Source organism: Nilaparvata lugens, chromosome X (assembly GCF_014356525.2).
Source record: "Nilaparvata lugens isolate BPH chromosome X, ASM1435652v1, whole genome shotgun sequence".
In the NCBI taxonomy this organism is placed as follows: Eukaryota; Metazoa; Arthropoda; class Insecta; order Hemiptera; family Delphacidae; genus Nilaparvata; species Nilaparvata lugens.
In genome coordinates, this window is record NC_052518.1 from 35,349,768 (window position 1) to 35,377,364 (window position 27,597).

At 37.9% G+C, this 27,597-nt stretch overlaps 1 protein-coding gene across 1 annotated transcript in view; it reads left to right on the forward strand.

Moving 5' to 3' along the window:
• The first annotated feature begins 20,057 nt into the window (after positions 1–20,057).
• The window catches only part of LOC120354557, a 30,717-nt gene continuing 23,177 nt past the window's right edge, over positions 20,058–27,597 (forward strand). The window contains exon 1 of the mRNA XM_039441901.1: positions 20,058–20,408. Within this exon, the coding sequence (XP_039297835.1) occupies positions 20,058–20,408 (351 nt within the window). The remainder of the gene's footprint in view (positions 20,409–27,597) is intronic.

A 27,597-nucleotide genomic window follows, 5' to 3' on the forward strand; every position in this document is an offset into this window, starting at 1 on the left:
ACACTTATCAGTTCAAACGGATATCCAGGTTCCTCTGCAGTTTGTAAGGGTGCTTTTAACATGATGGGTGTTTTCCTTCGAGCACACTCATGACATCTCATTATGAAATTTTTTACATCTTCGTCTATACATGGCCAATAGTAACGTTGTTTTATCAAGCGGCTTGTTCGTTCTCGTCCTGGATGGCCCGCCCATGGCACGCTGTGGTTGAGCTCGATTATATTCATTCGCATAGATTGGGGTATAGCTTATTTCGACTGTCTGTTCTCTTCTATATTTTTAGTCCACCAGATTATTCCATTTTCGCATTGACCCTCTCCGGTTTGTAGAATCTTATTACACCAATCATCCCCTTTTTGTTCTTTGACTATTTCTTCCTCTGATAATCCACAGTTTTCAATCGTCATTACAGCTCGACCAAGAGCATCACAATTTACATGTTTCTTCCCAGGTCGATGCACCACACTGTACTCCTCGTATTCGGATAATCTTAAGGCCCATCGTGTCAACCGTGAAGGAGGATCTCTCAAACTCAGCATCCATTTTAGGGCTGCATGGTCAGTGATAAGAGTAAACTTTCTTCCCAGGAGATAACATCTGAACTGGGTGGTTACTGCCCATATTATGGCTAAGAGCTCTCTTTCAGTTGTCGAATAGTTCCTTTCGGCTGTATTCAATTGTCTACTTGCATAGGCGATAGGTCGTTCCTCTCCATCAAAGTCTTGTGATAGTATTGCACCAACAGCCACCCCTGATGCATCAGTTGCTACTGTGAATGGTTTTGTAAAATCAGGAAAGGCTAGCACTCGGTCTGAACATAGGGTCTGTTTCAAGCTGTTCAATGCCTGTTCTTGTATAACTCCCCAATCGAATTTCACTTCCTTCTTTGTTAATTGAGTCATTGGTCGTGCTATTTCCGCAAAATCTGGTACAAATCTCCTGTAGTAGCCAGCTAGACCTAGAAATCCTCTTACTTCTTTCACGGTTTTTGGAGTTGGGAATTTTGCTACTGCTTCTATTTTCGATGGGTCAGGTTTCACTCCTTCTGCTGATACTACATGTCCCAAATATTGTACTTCCTCCTTTCCAAAATGACATTTTTCTAAATTGGCTTTCAAGTTTACATTCTCCAAAATTCCAAGTACTTGGTCTATCCATTTGGCATGCTCTTGAATTGAACTACTGGCTATCACTACGTCATCTAAATATACGAAACATCCAGTACCTTTTACGGAGGCAAGAATATTGTCCATTAGTCTCTGAAACGTTGCTGGTGCTCCACATAGCCCGAACGCCATACGTTGGTATTCAAAATGCCCGCCTACCATTGTGAACGCCGCCTTTTTTTGATCTTCCTTAGCAATTTTAATCTGGTGGTATCCAGCAGTCAAATCAAGTGTAGAGAAATAACAGCAGTTTCCCAGATGTTCTAAAGTTTCGTTGATTAGAGGCAACGGATAGGCATCTGATTTCGTAACTTCATTAAGGGCGCAAAAGTCAGTAAAAAAACGGTATTTTATTGTTCCATCAGTGGATTTTTTCTTGACTAAAACAACTGGCGCACTATACGGACTCATAGATGGTACGATTACTCCCTTGTTAAGCATATCCGAAAGGTGTTCCTCTACTACTGGTCTTAAATGAAAGGGGACTCTGTACGGTCTTTTCCTGATGGGTCTGTCATCTGTGGTTGGAATCTTATGTTCTACAGGAACATTACAACCCTCCGTATCTGGTTCCCCAAACACTGCCCAATATTTCATTAGAACAGGCTCCAGGATTGCTCTCTCTCTTCCTGGAAGGTAAGCTTTTTTTTCTTTTATCTTCTGATGAATCTCTTGGCTATCACTTTCATCCTGCGATATGGTTGCTATAAATGGTCCAATATTTTCATGATCCAATAATTCACCAGTTCCAATTACTGTCTTCTTCTGTAATTTTATTGCGTTCTCTGTCACGTTAACTATGGAAGTGGTTACACATCCTTTCTTAGGTATGGCTAGAGCTCTGCTAACATACAAACCCGGTATCTGATGGTGAGGTTCAATTAATATCGGATTACCATGTAAATCCCCATCAATTGACAATTTGATCAACAACTCCGACTGTGGTGGTATCACCAAGAATTTGGAATTCCTCAATTCATAAGTGAATTCGTCATCTGCACGGTTTTTTGGAACTGTACCGCGCACGGTGATGTCACAGTTTGAAGCTCTCCCTATGCAGGCTACAGAGGGAATTTCGTCTCGGCCGCATTGCCATGGTGACTGGGAATTTCCCTGCCAGTGGGAAATTTTCATAGGTTGCGGAACATTTGATGTCGGCTGTTGGTTAATCTGGATGCGCGCGCATGGCTGACCCTCCTCCTCCTTCATCGCCACTCGTCTCGTTCGATTCTTGTTCTCCTCCTTCTTCTTCTTGTCGGCCTCTCTTCTTTGTGCGGTATTTCGTTTCTCGCTATCAATTCTATCTCCTTGTGCTCCCTCGTTTGTACGCTCCACTCCCTGGTCATTGTTATCATTGTCTATCGGTCTCTCTTTCTTCTCTCTATCCGTTCCACTTCGTTCCACGATATGCACTGCGCTGACTGGCGATCCTTGTCGCTTATCGCCTCTAAAATCAGCTCCTAAAATGCCGTCAGCTTGTATTGCGATTTCGGCTATAGAGAAAGGGTGAACAAAATTCAAGTGTGCTAACCGACAATTCAAATATTGTATGCCGAATACCCCCAGTGTAGCGCCGGTCACTCCCCGTGATCTTGAGTGTTTTTTCGATAAATCCATGCCTTCTATCGGATACTCCAGGATGGATATCTCGGCTCCGGTGTCCACTAGCAGGGTTCTCGTCTCTCCCTCTGTGCGTAGACTGACGTAGATGTTGTTTGTCTTGCCTGCTGCAATACAAGGCATCCAATCTACTGGTCCATTTTGGGTCTGGCCGGCATCTGGACCTCTGATACCTGGCCGTTCCCATTTGGGTGATTTAGGATATTATCATTTTTTGCTCCCTGTCCACGAGTCGGGCAGTTGAATGAGAGGTGATCGGGCGCCCCGCACGAAAAACAAAATTTCGGCCTTGCTTGTCCTCTGTCTCAACGTCCACCTCTCGATGTTTGGTTTGGCTCACTTGGATTCGTTCTCTCCCTCCTTGTGGCGCACTCTCTCCCATAATGACCGAGCCCTCCGCACTCGTAGCAGGTGTCTTTCTGGTTGCCTCATTTCAGAGTAGACTCATCTCTACGTTCAACTTTTCGACCTTGTATTAAATTGACATTGACGTCATTATTCATATATTCAGTCACTATTGGGAAAATATTATTACTGGAGTTAATTGAGGGTTGTGCCTCTGCCGTTCGCTCTGCTATTCCGATCGCCTCCTCCAAGTCCTTGGGTGGGAATACTTGTAGCGTGGTCGCTGCTGGGCCCTTGATCCCTCGTACAAAGGCAGCCAGGAGAGTGCGTTGCAGCTGGGCGCGCGTCCACTCAGCCTCTTGTTGGTTGCTAGGAGCTGGCATCGCCTTCAATCCCATTTCTCGGCATCTATCAGCAAATGCACGTGCGCTCTCTCCTACATTTTGCTGTACCGTACTCAGTGATAACAGCCAGCGTTAGGGTCGATGGATCTTTCAAATCTTTGGAGAAGTATCTTCCTAAAATCTTCAAAAGTTGCTGATTCGAGTGTAAGCTCTATGTGGGCTTCATTACACGATGCAGCCGCTCCCGTAGATTTCAAACGACAAATCAATTTTTTGTCTTGATCGTCCCAACTTCCCGTTCGAGCTACAAGGTCGATGTTTCATAGAAACTCTTGTACATTTTGGGTGCTTGATTCACCTGAGAAATTTTTAATGAGTGATTGTAATCCTAAATCTTTCCACTTCGCCACCTGCCTAGTGTTACTGCTACTTCCGGAAGCCTGATTTCCGGCAGCGTCCCGGTTGATTTGTTCTGTCAATTCCCTGTTCTGTTGTCTTAATCTTGCTAGCTCCTCCCTCTCCGTGGTCGTCTCGTTCTGATCTTCCGCATCTGACATGATTGTGGATAGGTGGTAACTATTCTCTATATCTATATACTCCGAATTGAAGGGTGAATTTGAAGGGTCACTTGAATTGAATCAGAGTTAATTAACTCAAATTAATTCTCTTAAATCAATCAATCAATCAAATAGTCAAAAATTCCTAACAGTGCATCGATCATTTCAATAAGCATTGAGAACACATTGTGTGCGTAATGGTTGAAACTTGGCATAAGGTCAACTATGACCTTTTGTCTCTTGTCGTGCATTTCCATCAAGTAATTCGACATCAAATGATGCTGGGCTCCATTCTTCATCATTAACTGGGTTATCTCTCAAATATTCGTCGATAATGTTTTCTTCTTCGGAGTCTACTGATAAGGGTATATCTGATAAGGATATCTACTGATATTTCTAGATAGACAGTCTGCAACCACGTTATCAGTTCCCTTGATATGTTTTATTTTAAAATCGTATACTGCCAATTTTTCCTTCCACTTCGTGATTCTAGCAGAGGTTTCTTCCAGTTTGTCTACCCAAAGTAGCGGCATATGATCTGTTTGTAGTTCAAATTCATTTCCATATAAGTAAGGACAGAAATTTTCTACACACCATACGATTCCCAATAATTCTCTTTCTATGGTGCTGTATCGTCGTTCTGCTTGAGTTAATTTCCTACTTGCAAATGCAACAGGTCGGTCTCCTTGTGCTAAAACACCTCCAATAGCTTCCAAGCTGGCGTCAGTTGTCAAAAGAAACGGTTTATGCAAATCTGGAAAATTTAGTATTGGAACTGTACAGATCGCTTCTTTACACTTCGCTACAGCTTCAACTACGTCACTTGGAATATTAAATGTTATTCCTTTTCTAAGTAGCTTAGTGAGAGGTTCAGTCATGTGAGCAAAATTATTTATAAACTTCCTGTAATAGCCTAGCATTCCTGAAAATGTTCTCACTTCTTTCACATTTTTTGGTGCAGGTATTTCTCTGATTGCACTCACTTTCCTGTCATCTGGTCTCACACCACTGTTCGATATAATATGTCCCATGAATCTCACTTCTGGCTGACAAAATGTAGATTTTTCTCGCGAAACTTTTAGTCCGAATTCTCTAACCCTTTCAAATAATAATTTCAGATGTTTTTCGTGTTCACTGATATTCTTACTAAAAACAATAATATCGTCCATATAAACTTGTATTGCGTCTTCATCTAATCCTTCTAGATGTAACCGAACTGGCGGGTAGATCTGGTAGCGGGCCCAACCAGTTTGGACATAAACTTAAACCTAGTTAGGAGGTCGGCCCAGTCCTGCCTATACGACCCCTTTCACATTTTTTGGTGCAGGTATTTCTCTGATTGCACTCACTTTCCTGTCATCTGGTCTCACACCACTGCTCGATATAATATGTCCCATGAATCTCACTTCTGGCTGACAAAATGTAGATTTTTCTCGCGAAACTTTTAGTCCGAATTCTCTAACCCTTTCAAATAATAATTTCAGATGATTTTCGTGTTCACTGATATTCTTACTAAAAACAATAATATCGTCCATATAAACTTGTATTGCGTCTTCATCTAATCCTTCTAGATGTAACCGAACTGGCGGGTAGATCTGGTAGCGGGCCCAACCAGTTTGGACATAAACTTAAACCTAGTTAGGAGGTCGGCCCAGTCCTGCCTATACGACCCTGGAAGAGGCACTCTGAGTTCAAGTGGGTTGAAATCTCAACCTCAATGGGAAAGAGGCACAAACTCCTCCAGGAGACGCAGACCACAGCAGAACTGTTCGACTCTCCCTTTTATCTATTTAACATGCCTTAACTAAGTGAGAACAGGGCGACTGGAGAAACAACGACTGTTGAAATGAAATAGATTTAATTTACGAAATAAATTGAATAGATCGATATTATGTATCCCTCACTAGTTCACAAGAATGTCCAATTAGTTGTTAACATTGGAACATAAAATTCTTCTCAACTCACATTAAATTCGAATTTTAATACTACACCAAATTAATGCCTTAGACATCGGCTTAAAAGGAAACATAAGTACACACATTTAAATACTCTCTACATCATAAAAATATGCAACTGTCGTCAGGATAATTGTTAACAAAATTATAACTGTCTTCTCGTTAATGGTACAATTGAATAAAATGGACAAATTTATTATAAGTGTTCCTCAATAGTAGGCGAGAGTATCCAATTAGCTGTTAACGTTGGAATATAAAAACCCTCCACCACTCTCGTCCAAATCAAATTCTAATAAAACACTAACATTTCAATTAAATAACATTCAGAGTAATTATCAACTTGGTCAATTAAATAATAATAGCACAGTACAACCCATCTCTTACTCCAGCTGCCAAATAGACTAAGATAAAAGTAATTCTCGACAATTTCAAAGGGAAGGTTCAGTCAAATATTAATCAATTATAGGGGCCAGAATAGATTCACTCACCCGTGATAATAATTCCGAGGGTCACTTTCATTAGGATCCAAAACCACATCTTGGCTTCTGGATTCAGGTTAGAGTCACACGAATATGTTGTTCCCACGAATTAATTTATTGTTCTCACAGAAAATAATCACACGAATAAGTTCCACAAAATGTATCAGAAAACTACAGGCGAACTTTATCGTTCATATCTCACGAATTGTTCAACATAACACAACGAGTACAACAAATTAATTCGACATCAACTAAACACTAAAGACAAATTTTATCGCTCGTAGCACGCGAATAATTACAACAAATATAACGAATCAATTGAACTTGATTTTTATCGTTCAAATCACAAAAATAAATTTAACAAAATATAGCAATTAAAACTTATTTCACTGCAGTGCGTCTCGCGTTCGAGAGTAACCGTTTGCTCAGGAGTCCATCGCTGACTGACTCGAGGGCTATCCATGCACATTACCCTAGCCTAAAACGCATGGGAAACTCACCTTTTTCTCACGGCAGAGAAAGAGTAAGAGCTCAAAATTGGATGGAGAAAGAGATAGTTCCTCGTGGAAAACTGTCACCAGATTGCAGTTTTTTCTCCACGAGGCAGAAGAATACGCTGTACTGTGCACAATTCTTATATTATAAAATGCAATAATCTATTTCTCACACTGGAGAAAATTGAAATACCCTTACGTCTAGAAAAAAAATGAACATTATAAAATTCAGTTCGATCACGCCATCAAGTCCAAAGTTCAATGATTTTAGATTGGCATATCATGAGAAATAAAAAAAAATAAATTAATTCACCTCCTCTCAATAATTCTACCCATTACATATAAATTCATCCATAAGCCGCTGAAAAGTTGCAGGGGCTTTCTTCAATCCGAACGGCATACGTGTGGATTCGTAGTATCCTCTTTTGTAGCTGAATGCTGTTTTCTCCATATCTCGTGGATTCATCTTTATTTGGTGATAACCAGCTTTCAAATCAAATGTGCTGAACACTGTAGCTCCAGTCATTCTGTCTAACATATCCTCTAATCTGGGTAGCAGATATCTCTCCAATGTTGTCCTTTTGTTTAGTTCACGGTAGTCCACTACAACTCTGAATTTCGGTTCTTTTCCAGGTTCACTTTTTTTGGGAACTACCCACAATGGACTGCAGAACGGTGACACCGAATTTTGTATTATTCCTTGACTCTCCATTTCATCAATGTGTTCTCTTATAATTTTCTTCATTGCGTGAGGATATCTCTGTGGTTTAACATACACAGGTACTGGAGAATTCAACTCTATGGAATGCTGTACTCTTCCCGTTGTGGTCAAAGGTTGGCCCTCTTTATAAAATGTGTCTTTGAACTCTCGCATTACACGTCTTGCAATATCTTCACCTTCTTCCCATATCACACATCCTATTAGAAAATTATCTTTCTCGGCCAATAACTGCTCTGTTTTGTAATTTTTCTTTCCCAATTTAATTTCCCAACGTCCATTGTTATATGAGGGTGAACTCTGTAGATCTCTCATCAGATCACAGCCAATTATTACATCATATTTACCATTCTCAAAATTAGCAACATGTACTAGGATGGATTTCTTGATTCCTGTCAGTTTGAATAAATTCAACACAATCTCACCACTTAGAGCCTGGTCTCCTGTCAAAGTTTTCATCTTACATGCACAGTTTTTTATCACTAGATCACTATCAATTCTATATGCTGCTTTTATGGACACTAACGTGCTTTCTGATCCCGTGTCTATCAAACACTGCACGCCCCAGTCTCTAACAAAAAATATAGGCATTTCTCCTTTCCCGCATTTATAATGTTTTTTCTCACTGCCTATAAGCGGAGAACACAATTTTCAATCTTGTTTTTCGTCACTCTTCGATCTCACATGAGCTCTCTTGGTTTATTCTCCGGCCTATCTCCGGCCACTCTTTCTTGAATTGTTTATCTTGCCGATCCGAGTTACTGTTTCCTGTATCTGACGAGTAAGATGTCCACTCTCCATCTGACTCAGATTCAGAGTTCTTAATTCTCTTATGTCTTCTTATCGCATTTATTTCCATTGGTTCTCCAAATTTGGCTGATTTCCTGCGATATATGTATGGGCATTCACAAGCAAAGTGTCATTCTTCTTTGCATTCCCAGCATTCACGATTTACTTTCCCAGGTTTCCTGTCTCGATCCTTTGGTGTTCTCCTCTCTTGAACAGCTGCTTTTTCATTTCTTCTCCATTGAGAATTTTGTTGTGGCTGCCTACATGGTTGATTGAATTGAGGGCTCCTCATAGGTGATCTGCGACGCTTCTTCTCCACAGTTTTCCATTCAGAGTATCTTGGGTGATTACCTTCCGTTTCAGCCTCCTCATTTTTGACTAGGTTGACAGCTTCCTCAAGGCACTTTGGTTTGGCAATCTTCACTGCAGTTCTTACTCGTTCTGGTAGCGCTTGAAGCAATATTTCAGAAGCTAATTCATCATAAATCTTATTCCGCCACTTACTTTCATCCTGGTCCACACTTGAATCCAATACTCGCATTTTCAATGATTTCACTTCATAAGCGAAACATTTTGCAAATTCGGAAATTGATTCACCATTTTCGCAACGTATTTCCAATACTCTTAGTGCACAGTAGAGGGAAAACGATACTTTAAGGAAGCTTTTTTGCTCGAAATCCCCTCCCCCCTCTAACCCTCGTCCATCCCACCTCCCCTTCCCCTCCCCCACAGGGTGGGGGGGTGTTCTAAAAATAGATTTCCCCTTCCCCTTGACCAGTGGTGATGAGGGGGATGAAAAGAGAGAAAGATATATCTCTCTCACTCTTTCTAAAAATAGATTTCCCCTTCCCCTTGCCCAGTGTAGATGAGGGGGATGAAAAGAGAGAAAGAGATATCTCTCTCTCTCAAATAGATTTTCCCTTCCCCTTCGCCAGTATAGATGAGGGGGATGAAGAAAGTGAGGGAAAAAATAATTTCCCTTTGAGGGGAAAAATTCCCTCTCTACATCTATACTGACAGATTAAAGTGAATCCTTCTCTCTACATCTAATGCTATACTGTCAGATTAAAGTGAATTGAGAAATTCCCTATCTCTCTATATCTATTGCTGTACTGACAGATTAAACTGAATCCAGAGAGAGGTCAATGATCTAAGTTCTTTTACATTTTTTATCTGCAATATTGTCCACATCTATTGCTATACTGACAGATTAAAGTGAATTGAGAAATTCCCTATCACTCTCTACATCTATTTTCTATACTGACAGATTAAAGTGAATTGAGAAATTCCCCCTCTCTCTCTCTCTCTCTACATCTAATGCTATACTGACAGATTAAAGTGAATCCATATCTCTACAGAGAGGTCAATGACTCTCTCTACATCTATTGCTTAATAATCTATTGCTATACTGTCAGATTAAAGTGAATCCTTATCTGTACAATAATCTAAGTTCTATAATGTCCATATTATGCTTGGTTTACCAACTGACAGTGAAGAGTTCAATCAAACTGTTTATGAATGAGTAAAAAATTGAGCTCTTTTGCTGTACAAACATCCCAGTTGTTATTGTTAAAGTGTTTTCTCCGACAATATGTAAGTATAATTGGAATGAGCTAGCATATCTAAAAATACTTACATATTCTCAGACCTATTTCACTCGGGGGAAATAATACTCAACGCCTATAGTTACCGTGAAACTGTCTTAAGAATATACGATTCCCGCTCACATTCAATTCCCATGAACAAGAATTAAAACTTCTGATGTTATCCTCATTCAAAACCACTGAATATTCTTCCGGCAAATTAATAGTCTGTTTAAAGTCACCTTCACTATCAATATCGATAATTTTAAGGTGAATTTTGCCATTATCGGTAAATGTTACCTTTGTTACTACAAGCCAATTATAAGGATAAAATTCAAAACCCCAATCGGATAGTGGATTTGCTTCTACAGAGAACTCATTGAAACTTCTCCAATCGAAATAGTCAGACATCATGTGTGAACTTGTCGGCTCTAGTGTTTAGACTGAAGTGTCGCGTGCGCGCGCGCGCGTGCTACACTCCCCCTTGTTGAATGTTTCTCCAGACAAATGACACGTGCGCTATGCTGCTCCCTGTGAGGTCGATGTTTCTCCTTCCCAAATTCTATAGATAAGAGCGAGTTCATAATAACTCCTGCATCGAAAAAACCGTTACATTCAATCATAGACACATGAAAAAATGTATAGACTGATTTATCATCTTGAAGCGGCATGTGTTAGCAAGAAAACCGTTAAAGTTCACTACGCTTCAAATTTCTCTCTCTCTCTCTCTCTCTCTCACATGCCAAGTGTTATCCTTTCACAAGATTTTATGTTTTTGGAGACAATACAACCCCTTTATACTGTGCTAAACCCAATTTGGTTGTGATAATTTCGGCTACCTGATTTTCTGAAAGGTTATGTTGCTTAGCTTCTATCCAATTCATATTAAAGCTCACGCGTGCATATCTGGACACGATATCGTAAGCTACCCTATGGATGAATAAATTAAGATAATCTATGAATGCAGCCGAACATTGCAGTCGCATAACAGAGCCCTCTTCTGAATTTTTAATTGCCTCAGCTATTTCATCACAAACGCTTTTCACAGCGACTTCCATCTCGTTTTTCTTAATAGAATCTCCTATATCATTTTTAGTTGCATACTTTTCTGCAATTTGATTAATCAGAATAGCAATAGCATCTTTTGTAATGAATTGTTCAATACCATCAATAATATTAGCTTTTATTGCACTCGCCATTTCAGATAATCGTTTTTCAAACTCTACCTTTGTTAATGAAGAACTAGTCAATTTCTGCAAAGTAGATTCTAAATATTGCTTATCAATTAGCGATGGGTGTGTTCCATTTACTTTAGTAAAAATTTCTGTACTAAGCTGTTTTAATTTAGTATTGAGGTAGTTTCTGTCCAGCACCTCCAAATTCTTAATTTTATCTGATATGGCTTTTAATTTCTCATCTAAATAACCTTTATCAACTCTATTGTTGTTAATACTGTTCAACTGGGATGAAAAGCTGTCTGTTAAAGTTTTCACTTCTCCTAGAGCAGATTCTAAAGTTAGAGTTCTCCCTGCAATAGCTTTATCAATATTGGCACTAAAATTTTGTAATGAACTTAGAATATGTTCTCTTTCAATTATGCTCACACCAATATTCTTAGTATTTTCCGAAACGAGTTTGGTTATTTGCGAATCTAAATAAAATTTCACAGCTTCGCTGATTCCTTGTTGATTCATCGATTCAATTATTTTCTGTGTTATTGAGTCAATATCGCACATAAGATTAGCGTTAGTAGGTGTATCAATCCGACTGAATCAATGCAAAGTCATCAAAACACTAAACAATTAGTTTTGCTTCTTTTAGCTCTTCAATTATAGACGCAATCTCAACATCATGTCCAGTGTTGCCAGAAGCTTCTGAGGAATAGAGTAAATTTAATCTTTCCACTAATTCGACAAAATTATCAAAGTATTGATAAATTCTATCATGAGAATTATTTTTTGCAAATTTCAATAAACCCCATCCCTTCTTTTTACTAATTTTTTTCTGGGAAATAACTTCTGAATCATTTGCGATTTGATTCCCTGATTTTGTTTAACATAGCCTCTTTGATCTAAATGTATGCCTGTAAGTGTTAAGATTTTTTTGTACTTATCCAGATCTCTCTGATTATAAAGATTCGAATTCGGTCTTGAACTGAATAATAACTCAAGTAGACCATGTGTTGAACGAGATCTTCCATTATAAATATCTATATAACCGTTATCAAATATTACTTGGTGATTTCCAATATAATACACATCATCTTTAGAATTGTATGAAATTCCATAACTAATTGAATTATTCAATTTTTCCGCATGAAAAGTTTTTAGATATTGACCCAACAGTTCATCGTTTTTACTAGAACCAAGTAAACTGTTTTCAAATTTAGTTGAGCTTAAAAGATTGCCTGTTGAACTCCCATAGCTTTTATCATAACTCGACTCCTCATCATCAATCTCCATACTCTCTTCTTCCTCTTTTACTTCTTCCTTTTTTGGTTTTACACCATGATTAGAGTGAAAACTAGATTTGTTTTTTCCCAGTTCAATTACGGGCTCTATCAACGGTGAGAGCGTTTTCCTATTGTATTCCTCCGATCGTTTTTCAAAATTAACTAAGCTTTTATGCTTGTCGCTCATTACTTTTCTCAATTTCTTAATCTTATCGATTAAACCAATGTTCTTTCTATTCAGTTTTCTGCTGCGTGTTTTAGACAACATGACTGCACAAAGAATTAATCTCTACTGAATGGTAAGAAACGTATCGAGCAAATCTCGGTACTTGCCACTATCAATTCCACACTCGGTCATAATAGTTACAAAATTATGAGATTTACAATTCCAAACTTTATGACAAAGTTTACTGAAATCTTTATAAGAAATATCTCCTCCAACATGATCTCTGTGAAATTATTTTAGACTCAATAAATCTATCTTGAAGATTATAATCATATTTGCATTGTCCCTAGTGAAATATTTCTGTGTAGCTCCATAACTCTGAATTAAATATGCCGTGTCAATATTACGATGTCGCCCCATAGTAAAATATTCTCTTATTTGAGGTACATGATTAAGTTGTAAATCGTCAAATATAACTAAAGAATATTCTGATATTTTGTTTGGATGAGGTATAGATTCAGAATTGTTGTTTATATGAAATTCAATATCCTTCATTTTTGAAAAGACTTTTCTCAAAAACAAGTACTTATCTTGATACTCGCTTTTAGTATGCAAGTATATAGTTTTAAATCTCAACCCATTCTTTGAAAAAATTAAATTAAATAGCAAATTGGTCTTACCACAGCCTGAAGAGCCTATTATAAGGATCCTTGCATTATGAGGTAACAACTTACCATTTTTACACCATGTTGGCATTTCTTTCTGTCTTATAACATTGTCGAAATTAACTATCGGGATATTACTCATGTTAGACACATGTACAGCATGTGATCTGATAAGGAACTAATCATTTTTTGTAAGTTATCAAGGAGGAGGCTGTGCGCCAGCCACCACATGGGTATCTGAGTGTGTATGGCTTATGACATCGGAATGCAGTCGACAGGTGCTCGCTGTCGCTCTCCCCTTTCACAGCAATGCACTGATAAAAGTTTCTCACTTCAATATATCGTTCCCTCTCTCTCCCGCACCCTCTTTACGAGAATGCATCTGCTGCTCCTCCTTATCTAAGCCTTAGCGAAAGCACATTACGAAAATGAAACTACAGATTGAAATGAGAATGAGAAGCATTTTTTGATGAAGACGTATTATATTTACACCAAATCTTTGTCATATTTACACTGAATGGAATGTATTACAATATGATATTACAATAGATTATTTTTTATCTAATAGTTGACTTCTACTAATATAACTAGGTGTTGAAAATCCAATCCACTTAACAAGCAATCCTTTTTGTCTCGCTTTAATATTTTTTCAATCAGATATACTTGTCTCTCCGATTCGTTTTATTGTGTTTTTTTAATTTCTTCTCCGTAAAACCTACCACTAATTACTTCTCCGTTTAGATCTCACAAGCTGTACGTTACAGGTTGAGAAGGGAATATAGAATGAATCACAAAATACTCTGTGCTCCAATTTATGTTATAAGATTTATCAAAAAGAACCCTTTTCTTTGAGATTCGTACAACATCTCCTAGCTTAAATTTTGGTTTTGAATTTTTCAATTTATATCATCTATTGAATGCAGAATTCAAAGACATTAAAACACGATTACGATCTTTTTTCCTCACATCTTTAGGTTTCATTCTAATTGAAGTGTGCATTGTTGCATTATAATCACAAACCAAACTGTCTAGCTGTGATATCCAGTTTTTGGTTCCACGTTCAGTTAAATATCTATAAATTTTTGCTTTAATTGTTCTATTAAACCTTTCAACTATGGAAGCTTTCTTATCGCTAAAAACATGGTAATGTTTAATACTGTATCTATCCAATAGCGCTTTAACTTTTGAATTAAAGAATTCTGTTCCCTGATCTGATTGAAACAACTTAACTCCCTTATTTTTAGAAATAATTGGTTCGAGTGCATCAAATACAGATTGACTCGACTTGTCTTTTAATGGTACACAATATGCGAATTTTGAAAAACAAATAATAACAGCTAAGATATACCTATAACCTTTATTAAAACGTGATAAACTGCTCATCTTAATGAGATCGGCTTGAAGCAAGTCTTTTTCACTTTTCAACTCATATTTGCGAGTGGGATAGTTGACATGTGGTACACTATGAAGTTCTAACGCTATCTTAGATCTAATAATATTCATATTTTTAACACGAAATCAAAATTAGTGGTGATGGATGATCGTTGTAGGACATACTGAGCAATCAGTTCAGAGCGTTGTTTGCACTCTATAATGTCCAAAAGGTAAAGTGTCCACACCGTTCTCAGTAATATATCTCTTATCATCATAAGGACTCAAACAGATTTTTGCACATTCAATCTGATACATGGTGTGATTATAGGACCTCATCATATTAAATTTTTCAATGTGTTCACTACGTTCAATCAAGGATTTCTTATATAAATTAAAATTAAGTTTTCTACATTTCACTCCAGTCTGTACACCCTTTGCTACACATTTATTTACAGGTTCTTCATTCTCGTTACATACTAAATACAAGTAAAGTTTTGATCGAAGCCCTACAAATTTATGGACAGGTCTTGAGGCTGTCTCATACTTGAACTTTCCTATAACTTTATTTCTCTCCATGGAGAAGCATGGGTGGTAAGGAGGGTAATTACTAGTGTCGAAAAGGTTCAAATTTTCTTTAATCAACTGATACACATCTTCCACTTTTACGTTTAAAAGAAAACTATCGGTATCGGTCATACAGAGTTCTACGCGATCCCACGGTATAATTTTTTGTAATTTACAATAGAAAAAATCATACATATGGAATTTACTCAACTCCAGTACGGAAAACCCGGAATAGACAGGCTTGTTCATTTTTAGTTCCAACTTGCGAGAGAAAACCACGATCACATTCGGACTAATTATTTTCCAGCGTTTGCATAACGGATTTGAAATGTACTTATCTAACCGTTTTTCATCTGTGATAATTTTAACATTGATATGCTTGCAAACAGATTGAATAGTCTTACCAAAGATAAGATTGCAACAGGCCTTAAAGAAGGATATTTCAAATTTATTTTTCGCGTTCTGTCTATTCCGGATATTGAAGTTGATGTAGCTTTTCAGCCAGGGAGATTGGGAAAAGCTAATGATGCGATGTACTTTCGATAATTGCAAACCGAGTTGAAGGTAGAGCTTTAAATTGAGGTAATGGACAATGTACTTTTCACGGTCAAAAAGTGTGTTCATGAGCTTTTTGGTTCCAGTTTGACCGTTCTCATTTGTTTGATAGTTTGACAGCAATTTGTGCAGGGGTGTTTGGTGGAGAGGCGCGAGTGGGAAGCTGGCATGCTTATCATGTAACTCTTTCGGATACTTGAGATCACATTCTATTATATATCCAGTTTCTGAATTGCTGTCCTAATTCGCGAAATCAAGCTTGGAAATTTCTTCCTCTGAGAGGAGTTTGAAATTTCCAACAGGTAAGTTTCGGCTCATAGCTTCCGAGTATAAACTGTTTGCATCGATATAAAGAAGATAATTACTTGGTTTTGAAGGGTCGTATGTCTCGGGTAGATGTTTGTTATTCGCCTCACAATAACGTTTACCGATAAATGACACCCCGCCCCTCATCACTGCCTAAAACATGAGATGCATGTCAGGATGAGTAATCAACTCTAGTTCAACTTTAGTGTGTTTCAACATACAATTCCAGGTGAAGTGCGCAAGGGAAGCAAAATGAGTGACATCAATGCCATATGAGCTAAAAAGCGTAGACCTCATAGATTCAAAAACTCCCGCTAATAGCATCACATCCAAACATAAATAGAAATCGTTATTTTCACCAAGCGATTTCAGCTTGAATGTCGAGAACACTCTTTGTGCATGCTCATATTCTTCGGGAGACAGAGGTGTATCAGTTAAATCATTATGAAAACATTCGATGGGAGGAAGCGATGTTTCCGTGAATTTTTCGGGACAACTCATGTATGAGTAAGGATATATTCCTTTTTTCAACAAGAGTTGCCTGTGTTCGTGTGGTGGGTGATGAAACACTGAAAATAAATGTTCAAACTTCTTTTCCATGTCTGTACCTTCCACCAAATTACGCACCAATACTTCCAAGGATTCGTTCATAAACTTGTAGGAATCTAAAAATTTAATTTTGCCTACTGAAAGTATCAAAAATCTCTCTGACGTATTTGCGATGCAGGAAATTTCTTTTTTGCATTTACAGAGTGCTTTCAGAATGAAATGTGAATCAAACCCGGAGAAATTGTGAAAATAACACGAAATGTACTCCAGAGTACGAGCCGATAAATTACAAGAAACGTGTGCCGCACATAGGTAATTTCCGGTTTCATGCGTGTGGTGACAACATTTAATATCGGAGTCTAAGAACGGCTCAGCGCAAAGCCTGCAGTTTACCAAATTTTGAAATTCGCGCTCTTCACTTTTGGATAAATGTTGCATTGGAATTTCACATTTCATGTCCTCATACAAAATGTCGCCGAGATCTGTAATTTCCTGAAGAAATTTCTCCATGATTTTTTCATCTAAACTACTCGATCTATGGAGTACAGGTCTGTAAGCGATTTCCCCGTTCACATCGATAACAACAAAACAATACCCGCAGGGAATATGTCGTGCTGTTTTCTTTGTATAGCTATGACTGATTTCATCCGAATCGGATTCATCATCATCATCATTATTATCGATATTAACAACGTAAGTTTCTAAATCCACGTGAATGGTATACTTTTTCTTCAACGTGGCACCTAGTTTCTTAAATTTAATTGTCTCTCCGCGTTTAGGATATGAAACACTCTGTGATTGAAACTTGGAACAAAGCTGTTCATGTTTCATCAAATTTGCTTTACCATCATAATTTTCAGATTTGTTCGATATAAATCTATGGAAACAGAAATTGCAAATGTGTACTTGACCCTTGTGTTTTGAAAGGTGGGAGAAAAGACGCGATTATCCGTTTTTCCTGTTTGCGGTATTAATTAAACAGAAATGCGTTTTTCCTGCATTGGCTTTCAGCATTAAAAGATTAATTTGGTGCTGACGAGTGCGGAAAATGCTTGTGCGGTAGGGGAAAAACTTTTTGTTGTCATACGCGATGACGTGAATTGCAATATCCGGATTCAGTATTTCAAATTTCTTAATATCGCGTGTCATCACCGGAAAATTTACACCTCGCATATTAAGTTTGTGAGCAAACTTGCTCAAATACTTTACAGTCAGGTGTGAGTCCTTTGGTTTCTGATGGAAATACGTGAGGACTGACCATGAAAAGCATTATTCGTCAGACAGATTTTTGACATTTATAATGCAATGTTTGTTTTTAAGAAACTGTGGTGTTTGAATGAAACTGGATGTGAATATTGGATTAAATTTAATTACGTTCACATTCAGTGAGTCAATTCTCTTCAAAACCCAACCGCTGCCATGTCGAACAAAGTTGTCAAAAGATGACAGGATTCTTCTTATGGCCAACATGAAATGATTGTTAAAATCTTCATTATTCTCAAGCATGTTTAGCGCTATGTTCGAGTAACTATGAAGATTTATTAGAGATCAGACAGTCTCGCTAACATCATCATCCATCACCACTAATTTATACAACAAAACATTCAACACGATGAACCATTTCACATTCGCATCATGGTGCGCTGCGTGCTCCCTAATTATCTCAAAAACGTGCCGTTTCGATCTCTTGAGCACGTTTTCGATACTGATTTCCTCGAGATTTTTGATGGTTATGCGATGGCAGACCGCTGCAGAATTGACGCCATGTACTCTTCTTTCCCTCGGCATGATGGTGATGTTAGATTCTGAAAAACGAAAGAATAACGATCATGATGACATAGAATTAGAGTGATAGAGTACAACTGTATGTTTTTAAATCAGTTGTGAATTGGCATTGGTAGAAGAAGGCTGTGTGAAAATGATATCTCAAGATCACATAATTATGCATGAAAGATTAAGATTATTATCTTTTGATAAAAGATGGACGAAATCTTCTCCACATTTGTCCGCGGAAAACATGGCGAAATAGGGATTTATATTCGCATGTGCGCCAGACATTGTGCGCTGTGTATTTTGTTCAATTTGTTTGGGAAAATGGGAAGAAAGTGACATACCAGCAATAGAACATGCAAGGTATAGTCCGAACTGTGCATTGAGAAGGAAATATAATATAACAATTGAAGAGGAGAATTTCGATAATAATATTCCATGCCAATATGGAGAAAGATATTTAACTTTCAATCGTGTAGAAGATTCATCCGTTCAAGGAGAGTATTTTGAAAAGCATCATCTACATTGTGACTATTGTAAATCATTATCTGATAAAGCAGAGTATTTTGCGAGAAATGGTTATTTCTTACATAAAAATCACTATCTGCAATGTGTCTATTGCAAATATATTATCGAAAATCCATTTGAAAAAGTAATACATTTACCGTTTTGTTTATATGAAGAGTGCAAGAAAGAAGCGCAGGGAGAGGATTATCCAGATATACCACATCATAAAGATGAGCTAAAATCGCATGCATGCAGTATACTGTAGAAGGTTTTTTGTCCTCTGAGGACAAAAATCCTCCCTCCGAGGACAAAAACTGTCCTCCGATGACAAAAATCCTCCCCTCCGAGGACAAAAATTGTCCTCCGAGGACAATTTTCCTCTCTTCCTCAGAGGATAAAATCAAAGTAAAAATGTACTTACATATTGTGCTGGTTGATGCTGCGTGAATGACAGGTATCTCCTCGACTGTAGATGTACAGGTGTAGATACCGAGTATGCTTCCTTTTGGACTGTGTGCTGACCTCTCAGCTATGTTGCCTCGACAAGAGCTCAACTGGTTATGAGTTGAGAAGCTGAGTTGTGAGGTGAGAAAATGCTGTGAAAACAATTAAATATTTAATAACTGATAATATTAGAAATCAATAAGCATCACAAGAGGCGGGAATGCTATTCAAAATATAGAATGTTTAAATGTTGAGATGTGGAGGAGAATTCACCTTCTAGCAGGTGTGGATATCACTCAGCAGACACCGTCCCATGCTGAGTTCTAGAGGAGATTTTTTTTTTTGTCTTCTAACACATGTCGCTCATGCGAGGATGCTATTCGAAAATATAGAATGTTTGAGTGAATGTAACAGTTTTTTATGATAGGAGAGATTACTTACAAATCTGAATGATGTTGATAACGATGTGGGAGCACGTGTTGTTCTGTGCCTAGGGGAGAAATTTTAATTTTTTCCGCCTTGTAGCACGCTTCGCTCTCACTCGCACGAGTCTGGAACAGAGAGAGAAATGCATGGTATATAAACAGAAGTAATGAGAGTAAAATTGTCATTTACATCAGAGTCAGATTTGAGTATACTTCACACATCATACGAGATGAGTTCTCCATCATCTTCTCCATCGTTCATCTTACCAGATAGCCCACCAGCCCACCAACGCATCCTCAACTACTGGCAACGGAAAGCTGCCCTCGCTGCTGAGTCGTCCGCTCCTGCACCCGTGCCCTCACCCCTCAGCGTGGAACCACCATCGCCGGGCGGCGAGATCGTGCTGGGGGACAGTCCTCTTCAACGTCTAGCTCCAGCTGCTACCTGGGGACCGCGGCGAGCGGTGCTAGCTACCCTGTCAAACAAGATCAAGCAGAAGCAGGGGAAGAGGAAGTTGACGTTTGAGGAGGCTGAAGCTAGTGGGGAAGAGGACGAGGAGACAATCTACTCACAAACAAAGGTTAGTTTCAACAAATATTATCAACTTGTATGTGTACAGATTTTTTCCATGATCGATTGTTAAAAAGAAAAAAAATCTGCCTTTGATTATTATTATTTGATAGCAAGGAAATATTAGAAATTGAACTGATTAGAAATTGAATTATTGTTTAAAGTATTTGATCATGCATCAATTATTCGATAGCAAGGAAATATTATTTGAACTGATTAGAACAAACATGCATCAATTATTTGTTACCAATGGATATTATTTGAACCAATTAGAAATTGAATTATTGTTTAAATTATTCGAAGTAGGCATAGTAAGAGACTTTGAAGCCACTTTTTTGCTCCAAAACCCCCCTCCCCACTCTCCCCCTCGTCAATCCCGCCTCCCCTTCCCCCCGCCCAGAGGGTGGGGGGTGTTCTAAAAATAGATTTCCCCCCTCACTCTCTCTCTCCCTCCCCCTCTCTCTCTCTCTCTCCTTCTCCCTCTCCCTTGAACCTCTCTTGGTTATGTCGAGTGAGTAAACGTGTGTCAGTTCGGCTCCGTCTTCTAACAGATATTTCGTAGGGTTATACAGTACAATTCACTTCAAATTATACATCCAGTTATTCAGTTTCTCGAGCTTAATTCAATAGTAAAATTATATTTTTGATTAACTCACACTCTTTTTATTTATCTTGAAAAAACATTTCTAATTCTTCAGTCTACCTTCTCGCCTGTAAAAGTGTAAATCCACCTAATGGTACACGATGGTTCGACTGAACAGAGGCACGCCGAGGAATGAGGTCAATGCTCCGAAGCCAGGGCCAGCTATTTCTGGATCACTGTCTGAAGAGACCCTCCGAATTATTCGACAGCAAATCGAAGAGTCTGTCCATTGTGCTGTATCAATGGCAGTGAAGTCTATCTTTGAGGAACTTCAGGCATTGAAGGAGGAGAACAAACAGCTGCACGATAGAATTCGTGAGCTAGAGGTGTCTTGTCACCTGAAGGTCGACGACCTTGAGCAATATGGGCGCTGACATTCCATACGTATTTTTGGGATCCCGGAGAGCGACAAAGAAGACACGGACCTGCTGGCGCTCGATGTCTTCAACAAGAAGCTGAACGTGCCCGTGACTCTGGCGGATGTCAACCGCTCGCATCGCGTTGGAAGGCGTCAACCACCTCAACAAGGGCAAGCTAAACCCAAGGACCGACCCATCATAGTACGACTCTGCAGCTACCGGACCAGGAAGATGATCTTCGACGCTAAGAGGAAGCTGAAGGGTTCCGGCGTCACCATTCGCGAGGATCTGACTGCGGAGCGTCTCAAGATCCTCAACGCTGCGGCCGACCGTCATGGGCATAGGAATGTCTGGTCATCGGACGGGAGGATCAAGTTCTCTATCGGCGAGGGAGGATCCAAGAGGGTCCACACAGTCGAGAGGATGACCGACCTTCAAAAAATAAAGGTAAATTAAATCATTTCAGGATTCGATGACTAAGGTGCCCTTCACTACAATAATAGGAAATTCGTATTAATACATTTCACAGTAGATATACCTTGGCATTTTTCATGAGCTGGCTTTCTGTTCTATAAATGAATCTTTCCACTGCTATTTATGATTATACATGAGGCAATTATTTCAAACTAAGGAGATCCACATTTGTTAATACTGATTAATAATTTATCTTGATATTAATTCCCAAAACTACGTTCAATGCATCAACTACTATACTCCAGAGGGTACTTAGAGAATCATTATCTCTATTCTTACTAATAATTATTACATCTCTTACCAAAATTATTTCCATAATTAATAATTTTCGAAATGCTGAATTTCAAATCAATTGGATGATTAACATACGTTATAGATATGGATGTAATCTATAGGTAAAGATAGTAATCTCTTCTATATAATGATATATTCTACTGTTGCCACAGCTTGAACAATAGAAGCTAATGTGTGAAGAATTATTGATAGAACAGAGGGGTGGGTAGTCTGTTCATATGCTTATATAGGGGCTGTGTTTCATTCAACGTTATCTTAGACATTCATCACTAAACTATTACAGTTTTCAATTTACTACTTTTATCGTTATTGCAACTCCCAATAGTTAATTATACTTCTAATACTATATAATATTTTTCATACTTCACCATTCAATACTATTTAAAACTCATCTAAAATAATCTAGCACTTTCTCCATCGTCTCCTCTACTCCTTATTTTTTCTTTCTTGTTTCTCTTCTTGATCTTATATTTATAATGATTACTTGAATATTGTTGTTTGCAATGATGATTATTATTCTTTTCTATTCTTCTTCTTCTTCTTTTTCTTCTTCTTCTTTTTTCTTCTTCTTTTTTTTCTTCTTCTTCTTCTTCTTCTTCTTCCTCCTCCTCTTCTTCTTCTTCTCTTCTTCTTCTTCTTCTTCTTCTCTTCTTCTTCTTCTTCTTTTCTTCTTCCTTTTCTTCTTCTTTCTTCTTCTCTTCTTCTTCTTCTTCTTCCTCCTCCTCTTCTTCTTCTTCTTCTTCTTCTTCTTCTTCTTCTTCTTCTTCTCTTCTTCTTTTCTTCTTCTCTTCTTCTTCTTCTTCTTCTTCTTCTTATTCTTCTTCTTCTTCTTCTCTTCTTCTTCTTCTTCTCTCTTCTTCTTCTTCTTCTTCTTCTTCTTCTCTTCTCTTCTTCTTCTTCTTCTTCTTCTTCTTCTCTTCTTCTTCTTCTCTTCTTCTTCTTATTCTTCTTCTTCTTCTTCTTTTCTTTTCTTCTTTTCTTCTTCTTCTTCTTCTTCTTCTTCTTCTTCTTCTTCTTCTTCTTCTTCTTCTTCTCTTCTTCTTCTTCTCTTTCTTTTTCTTTCTTCTTTTCTTCTCTCCTGATTAATTCAAGATCACAATGCGATGTTCTATTTCTTATTCTATAGTTCAGTTTCATAAGTTCTTCGCGATTTGTGCACATTCCTTCTTTCTCTTCTTTTCTTCCCTATTATTATCATTATTTTCCCTGTGATTTTTCCACTAGCTATCCAGCATGTTCAAATGTTTATTTTTCTTTCTATATCTATTTATCTTTCTACCTTCTCTCTTTCTATCTGATTACCTTCTACTAATATCCATATATTATATTATAATATCCATATATTTATCGATATAATATTCGATTCTTTCCCACATTGAATCATACTATTCCTCTTCAATTTTATGCGAATATTATTCATTATCAGTTATATTATGTATCTTTCCTCTATTGATAACCTTCTTCAAAGATTTTTCGTTTTTTGCTGGCTTCTTCTTCTCTTTTTCAGTTTTTACTGGATCCCATTTCGCTCTATCTCCACCATGAACACGATCTTCCACTACTGGATTTCATCTCTCTCTATCTCCACTTGGACTCGATTTTCCACCACTGGATTCCATCTCTCTCTGTCTCCACTTGGACTCGATCTTCCACTACTGGATTCCTTCTCGCTCTACCTCCACTTGGACCCGATTTTTCCACTACTGGATACCTACTCGCTCTATCTCCACTTGGACCAGATCTCCCATTACCAGTTCTTCCTCAATCTTCATCTTATTCACCATTAGGATTATTCATCACCGAAACTCCACACATCTACATCTTATTGTGTTTAGTGAATTTCTGAACTAGTGCTTTAAATAGTGAAGGGAGCCGAACTGTCAAGGCATACTGAATGCACTCGAATCAAGAGACTTTTTCATTTAGGTTAAGTTTTATCAGTTTCATCCCCATTTCCCCCGTCATGTGTCGTTCTGAGGTCGGTTCACGATTGGTCTGCTGCTTCCATGATGCCTCTTACTGACACGTCAGCTCGCTCGCCCTCAAGTAGGTATGATTATTTCAATAATAGTAATAATGACGCAGGTATGTTTCTAGCAAATAAGCTCCACTCTTTCAAAAAACTTTTCAAGGCTGCTCACCTTAACGTACAATCCCTCAGTTGCCACATTGATGAACTCAGAGCAATCTTCCGTTTTCAGGACTTCAATATAATCGGAATTTCCGAATCATTTTTGAAGCCTAGTATTACATCAAATTTTGTTGCATTGCCTGGATATAATCTTTTCCGGAATGATAGATTGAATGAAGCTTGTGGGGGTGTAGCAATTTATGTGAAAGATGGCATCAAAACAAAAGTTTCAATCACATCTAAACAAGAGTATTGTTCCAGACCAGAGTTTATGCTACTTGAATTATCCTTATCTAGTAATGATAAATTACTCGTTGGTATCTGTTATCGCCCACCAAAAATAGGTCATTTCACAGATTTCGAAAATGCCTTGCTTTCTCTTATGCCTTGTTATAACCGTATACTAGTTATGGGGATATGAACACCGACTTGAACATGACGAATCGTAACTTTGACTACTTTCAACTGACTACAATTTTCCAATGCTTAAACATGACTATTTTACCCCTCGATCCAACTCATCATACTAATGAATCAGACACACTCATTGACCTTCTCATTGTTAGTGATCCCAATGAGGTTGTTCAAGCAGGCCAAATCTCAGTCCCAGCTATTTCTAGACATGATTTGATCTACTGTGTACTTTCCCATAAGATACCCAAGCCAGAACAGAAAATTATCACTTATAGAGACTTCAAAAACTTTGATTTCCTGACTGATGTGGCTCAGACTCCATGGCATCAAATTGAAGCATTACCCTCAGTTGATGACATGGTCAAGACTTTCGAGAATTGGACTTTGACTTTGTATGACAAACATGCACCTTATGTGACAAGGAGGATTAATAGAAAACGACGAGTACCGTGGATGACTGAAGACATACTTAAGATGATGGGACGTAGAGACAAGGCACATAGAAAATTTAAAAAGACATTTGACTTGGACAGTTTGATAGAGTATAGGAGCCTTAGAAATAGGGTTAAACAGGAATTACGGAACTCAAAGATTAGGTACTTGAATTCGTTTATGACAAACAATAGACAAGACTCTAAATCACTTTGGCAGGGAATAAAAGAATTCGGGCTTGGCAAACAGAAATCGAATCCACAAATTGACTTACCATTGAATAATATAAATGACCATTTCGTTTTACACTCTAACCAACGCAACGAAGTTGTCATTGCTAATCATATAGATGATCTTGAAGAGCAGGTTACAAACTTAGATTTACCAATCACTGATCAATTTCATTTCCATCCAATCTCAGAAGAAGACACTTTCAGAGCAATTCAACGTATTCATAGTAATGCTACGGGTGTAGACAAAATTCCTATTAAATTTATCAAGAATATGTTATTTGCTGTTTTACCAACCATTACATACATTTTCAACAAGTCACTTGAAGAAGGCATTTTCCCTGAAAACTGGAAGTTTGCTCTGGTTCGCCCTCTAAATAAAGTTCCATCACCCAATAAAGTTGAGGATTTTAGACCAATCAGTATTTTACCTGCATTGTCCAAAGTGCTAGAAAGACTCATTCATGCTCAAGTTGTAAAATTTCTAGACAACAATAGTAAGCTTCATAACTTTCAATCAGGCTTTAGAAAATTCCATTCAACTGAGACAGCTCTGCTTCGTGTCACTGATGATATAAGGTTAGCTATGGACCAAAGAAAATGCACCATCCTCACCCTATTTGATTTTTCTAAAGCATTCGATACTGTTGATCATACAGTCCTTCTGAATAAGTTGGCTATTCTTGGTTTCAGTCACAACTCGTTAGTTTGGTTTAAATCCTATCTATTAGGTAGGAAACAATGTGTATCTGTCGGTGACAAAAAGTCAACTTGGAAAAACGTTATGCATGGAGTACCACAAGGTTCAATTTTAGGCCCTCTCCTCTTCACTTTGTATGCTAATGACCTTTCTTCCATTATCAAATTCTCCAGTTTCCATACTTATGCAGACGACCTTCAAATCTATTTAAGCTGTCCCATAACAAAAATTAATGAAACAGTTGGAATAATGAATCAGGATATCAATTCGATAGTGGAATGGACAAAGAAAAATGGCCTTAAGCTTAATCCCATCAAAACACAACCCATTATAATTGGATATTCTCGTCTTATAAACAATATTGACCTTGAATCGATTCACAAAATTAGTGTAGACGGTAATGACATTCCTTACTGTAGCTCAGTTAAAAATTTAGGCATTATTATGAATAATACTCTGACTGGTCAGAACAAGTGAACAAAACTTGTAAAAAGGTATTCTCAGCCATGCATGCATTGAAGAAAATGCACGATATCCTCCCTAGAAACATTAAATTATTATTGGTTCAATCTCTCATCTTCCCACATTTAATGTATTGTAATTCTGTTCTTAACGATATGCAAGTCACTCTGAATGATAAACTACAGCGTTGCCAAAATTATTGTCTACGTTTCGTCTACTCTCTCCAACGCCATGATCATATCACCCCAGCCCACATTGCTAGTTCAACATTAAAGCTTCCCGATCAGAGGCTTTTTCGAATAGTCAAGCTTGTTAGAGATATCTTGAAATACGGTAATCCGAACTATTTTAAAGATGATTTCAAATTTGTCTCTGAAGGTAGGAGGATAGATGCTTCACATACTAGAACCGGAGAAAGTACTTTAAGGATACCCAATCATCGAACTACTATTTTCACAAAATCCTTCTTAGTCAGTGCCTGTTGTGCATGGAATACACTTCCTGTTTCTATCAGGTCTATCGAGAGCCGAGCGAGCTTCAACCTGACTTTAAAAAAACATCTTTTGGAACAAATGACTGAAACTGTCCGGCCCTAGAGCGATCACATGACAACCATCCCTCACCCATTCCACCAATATAAACCTTTAAATCATGTTATAGTACGAATTGTATATATATATATATATATATATTATATAAACTCATGTTATTTCAATTATCCACTGCATACTGCTGTATATTACTGAAATTTGATAACCCTGATCTACTTTCAGCCTACCTGATTTTCTGTAAGGTTATGTTGTTTGGCTTCTATCCAGTTCATATGAAAACTAACCCAGGCATATCTGGACACAATATCATGTGCTATCCTGTGTATGAATAAATGAAGATAATCTATGAATGGAGCCAAACACTGCAGTCTCATGACGGAGCCCTCTTCCGAATTTTTAATTGCCTCAGCTATTTCATCACGAACGCTTTTCACAACGACTTCCATCTCGTTTTTCTTAATAAAATCTCCAATATCATTTTTAGTTGCATACTTTTCTGCAATTTGATT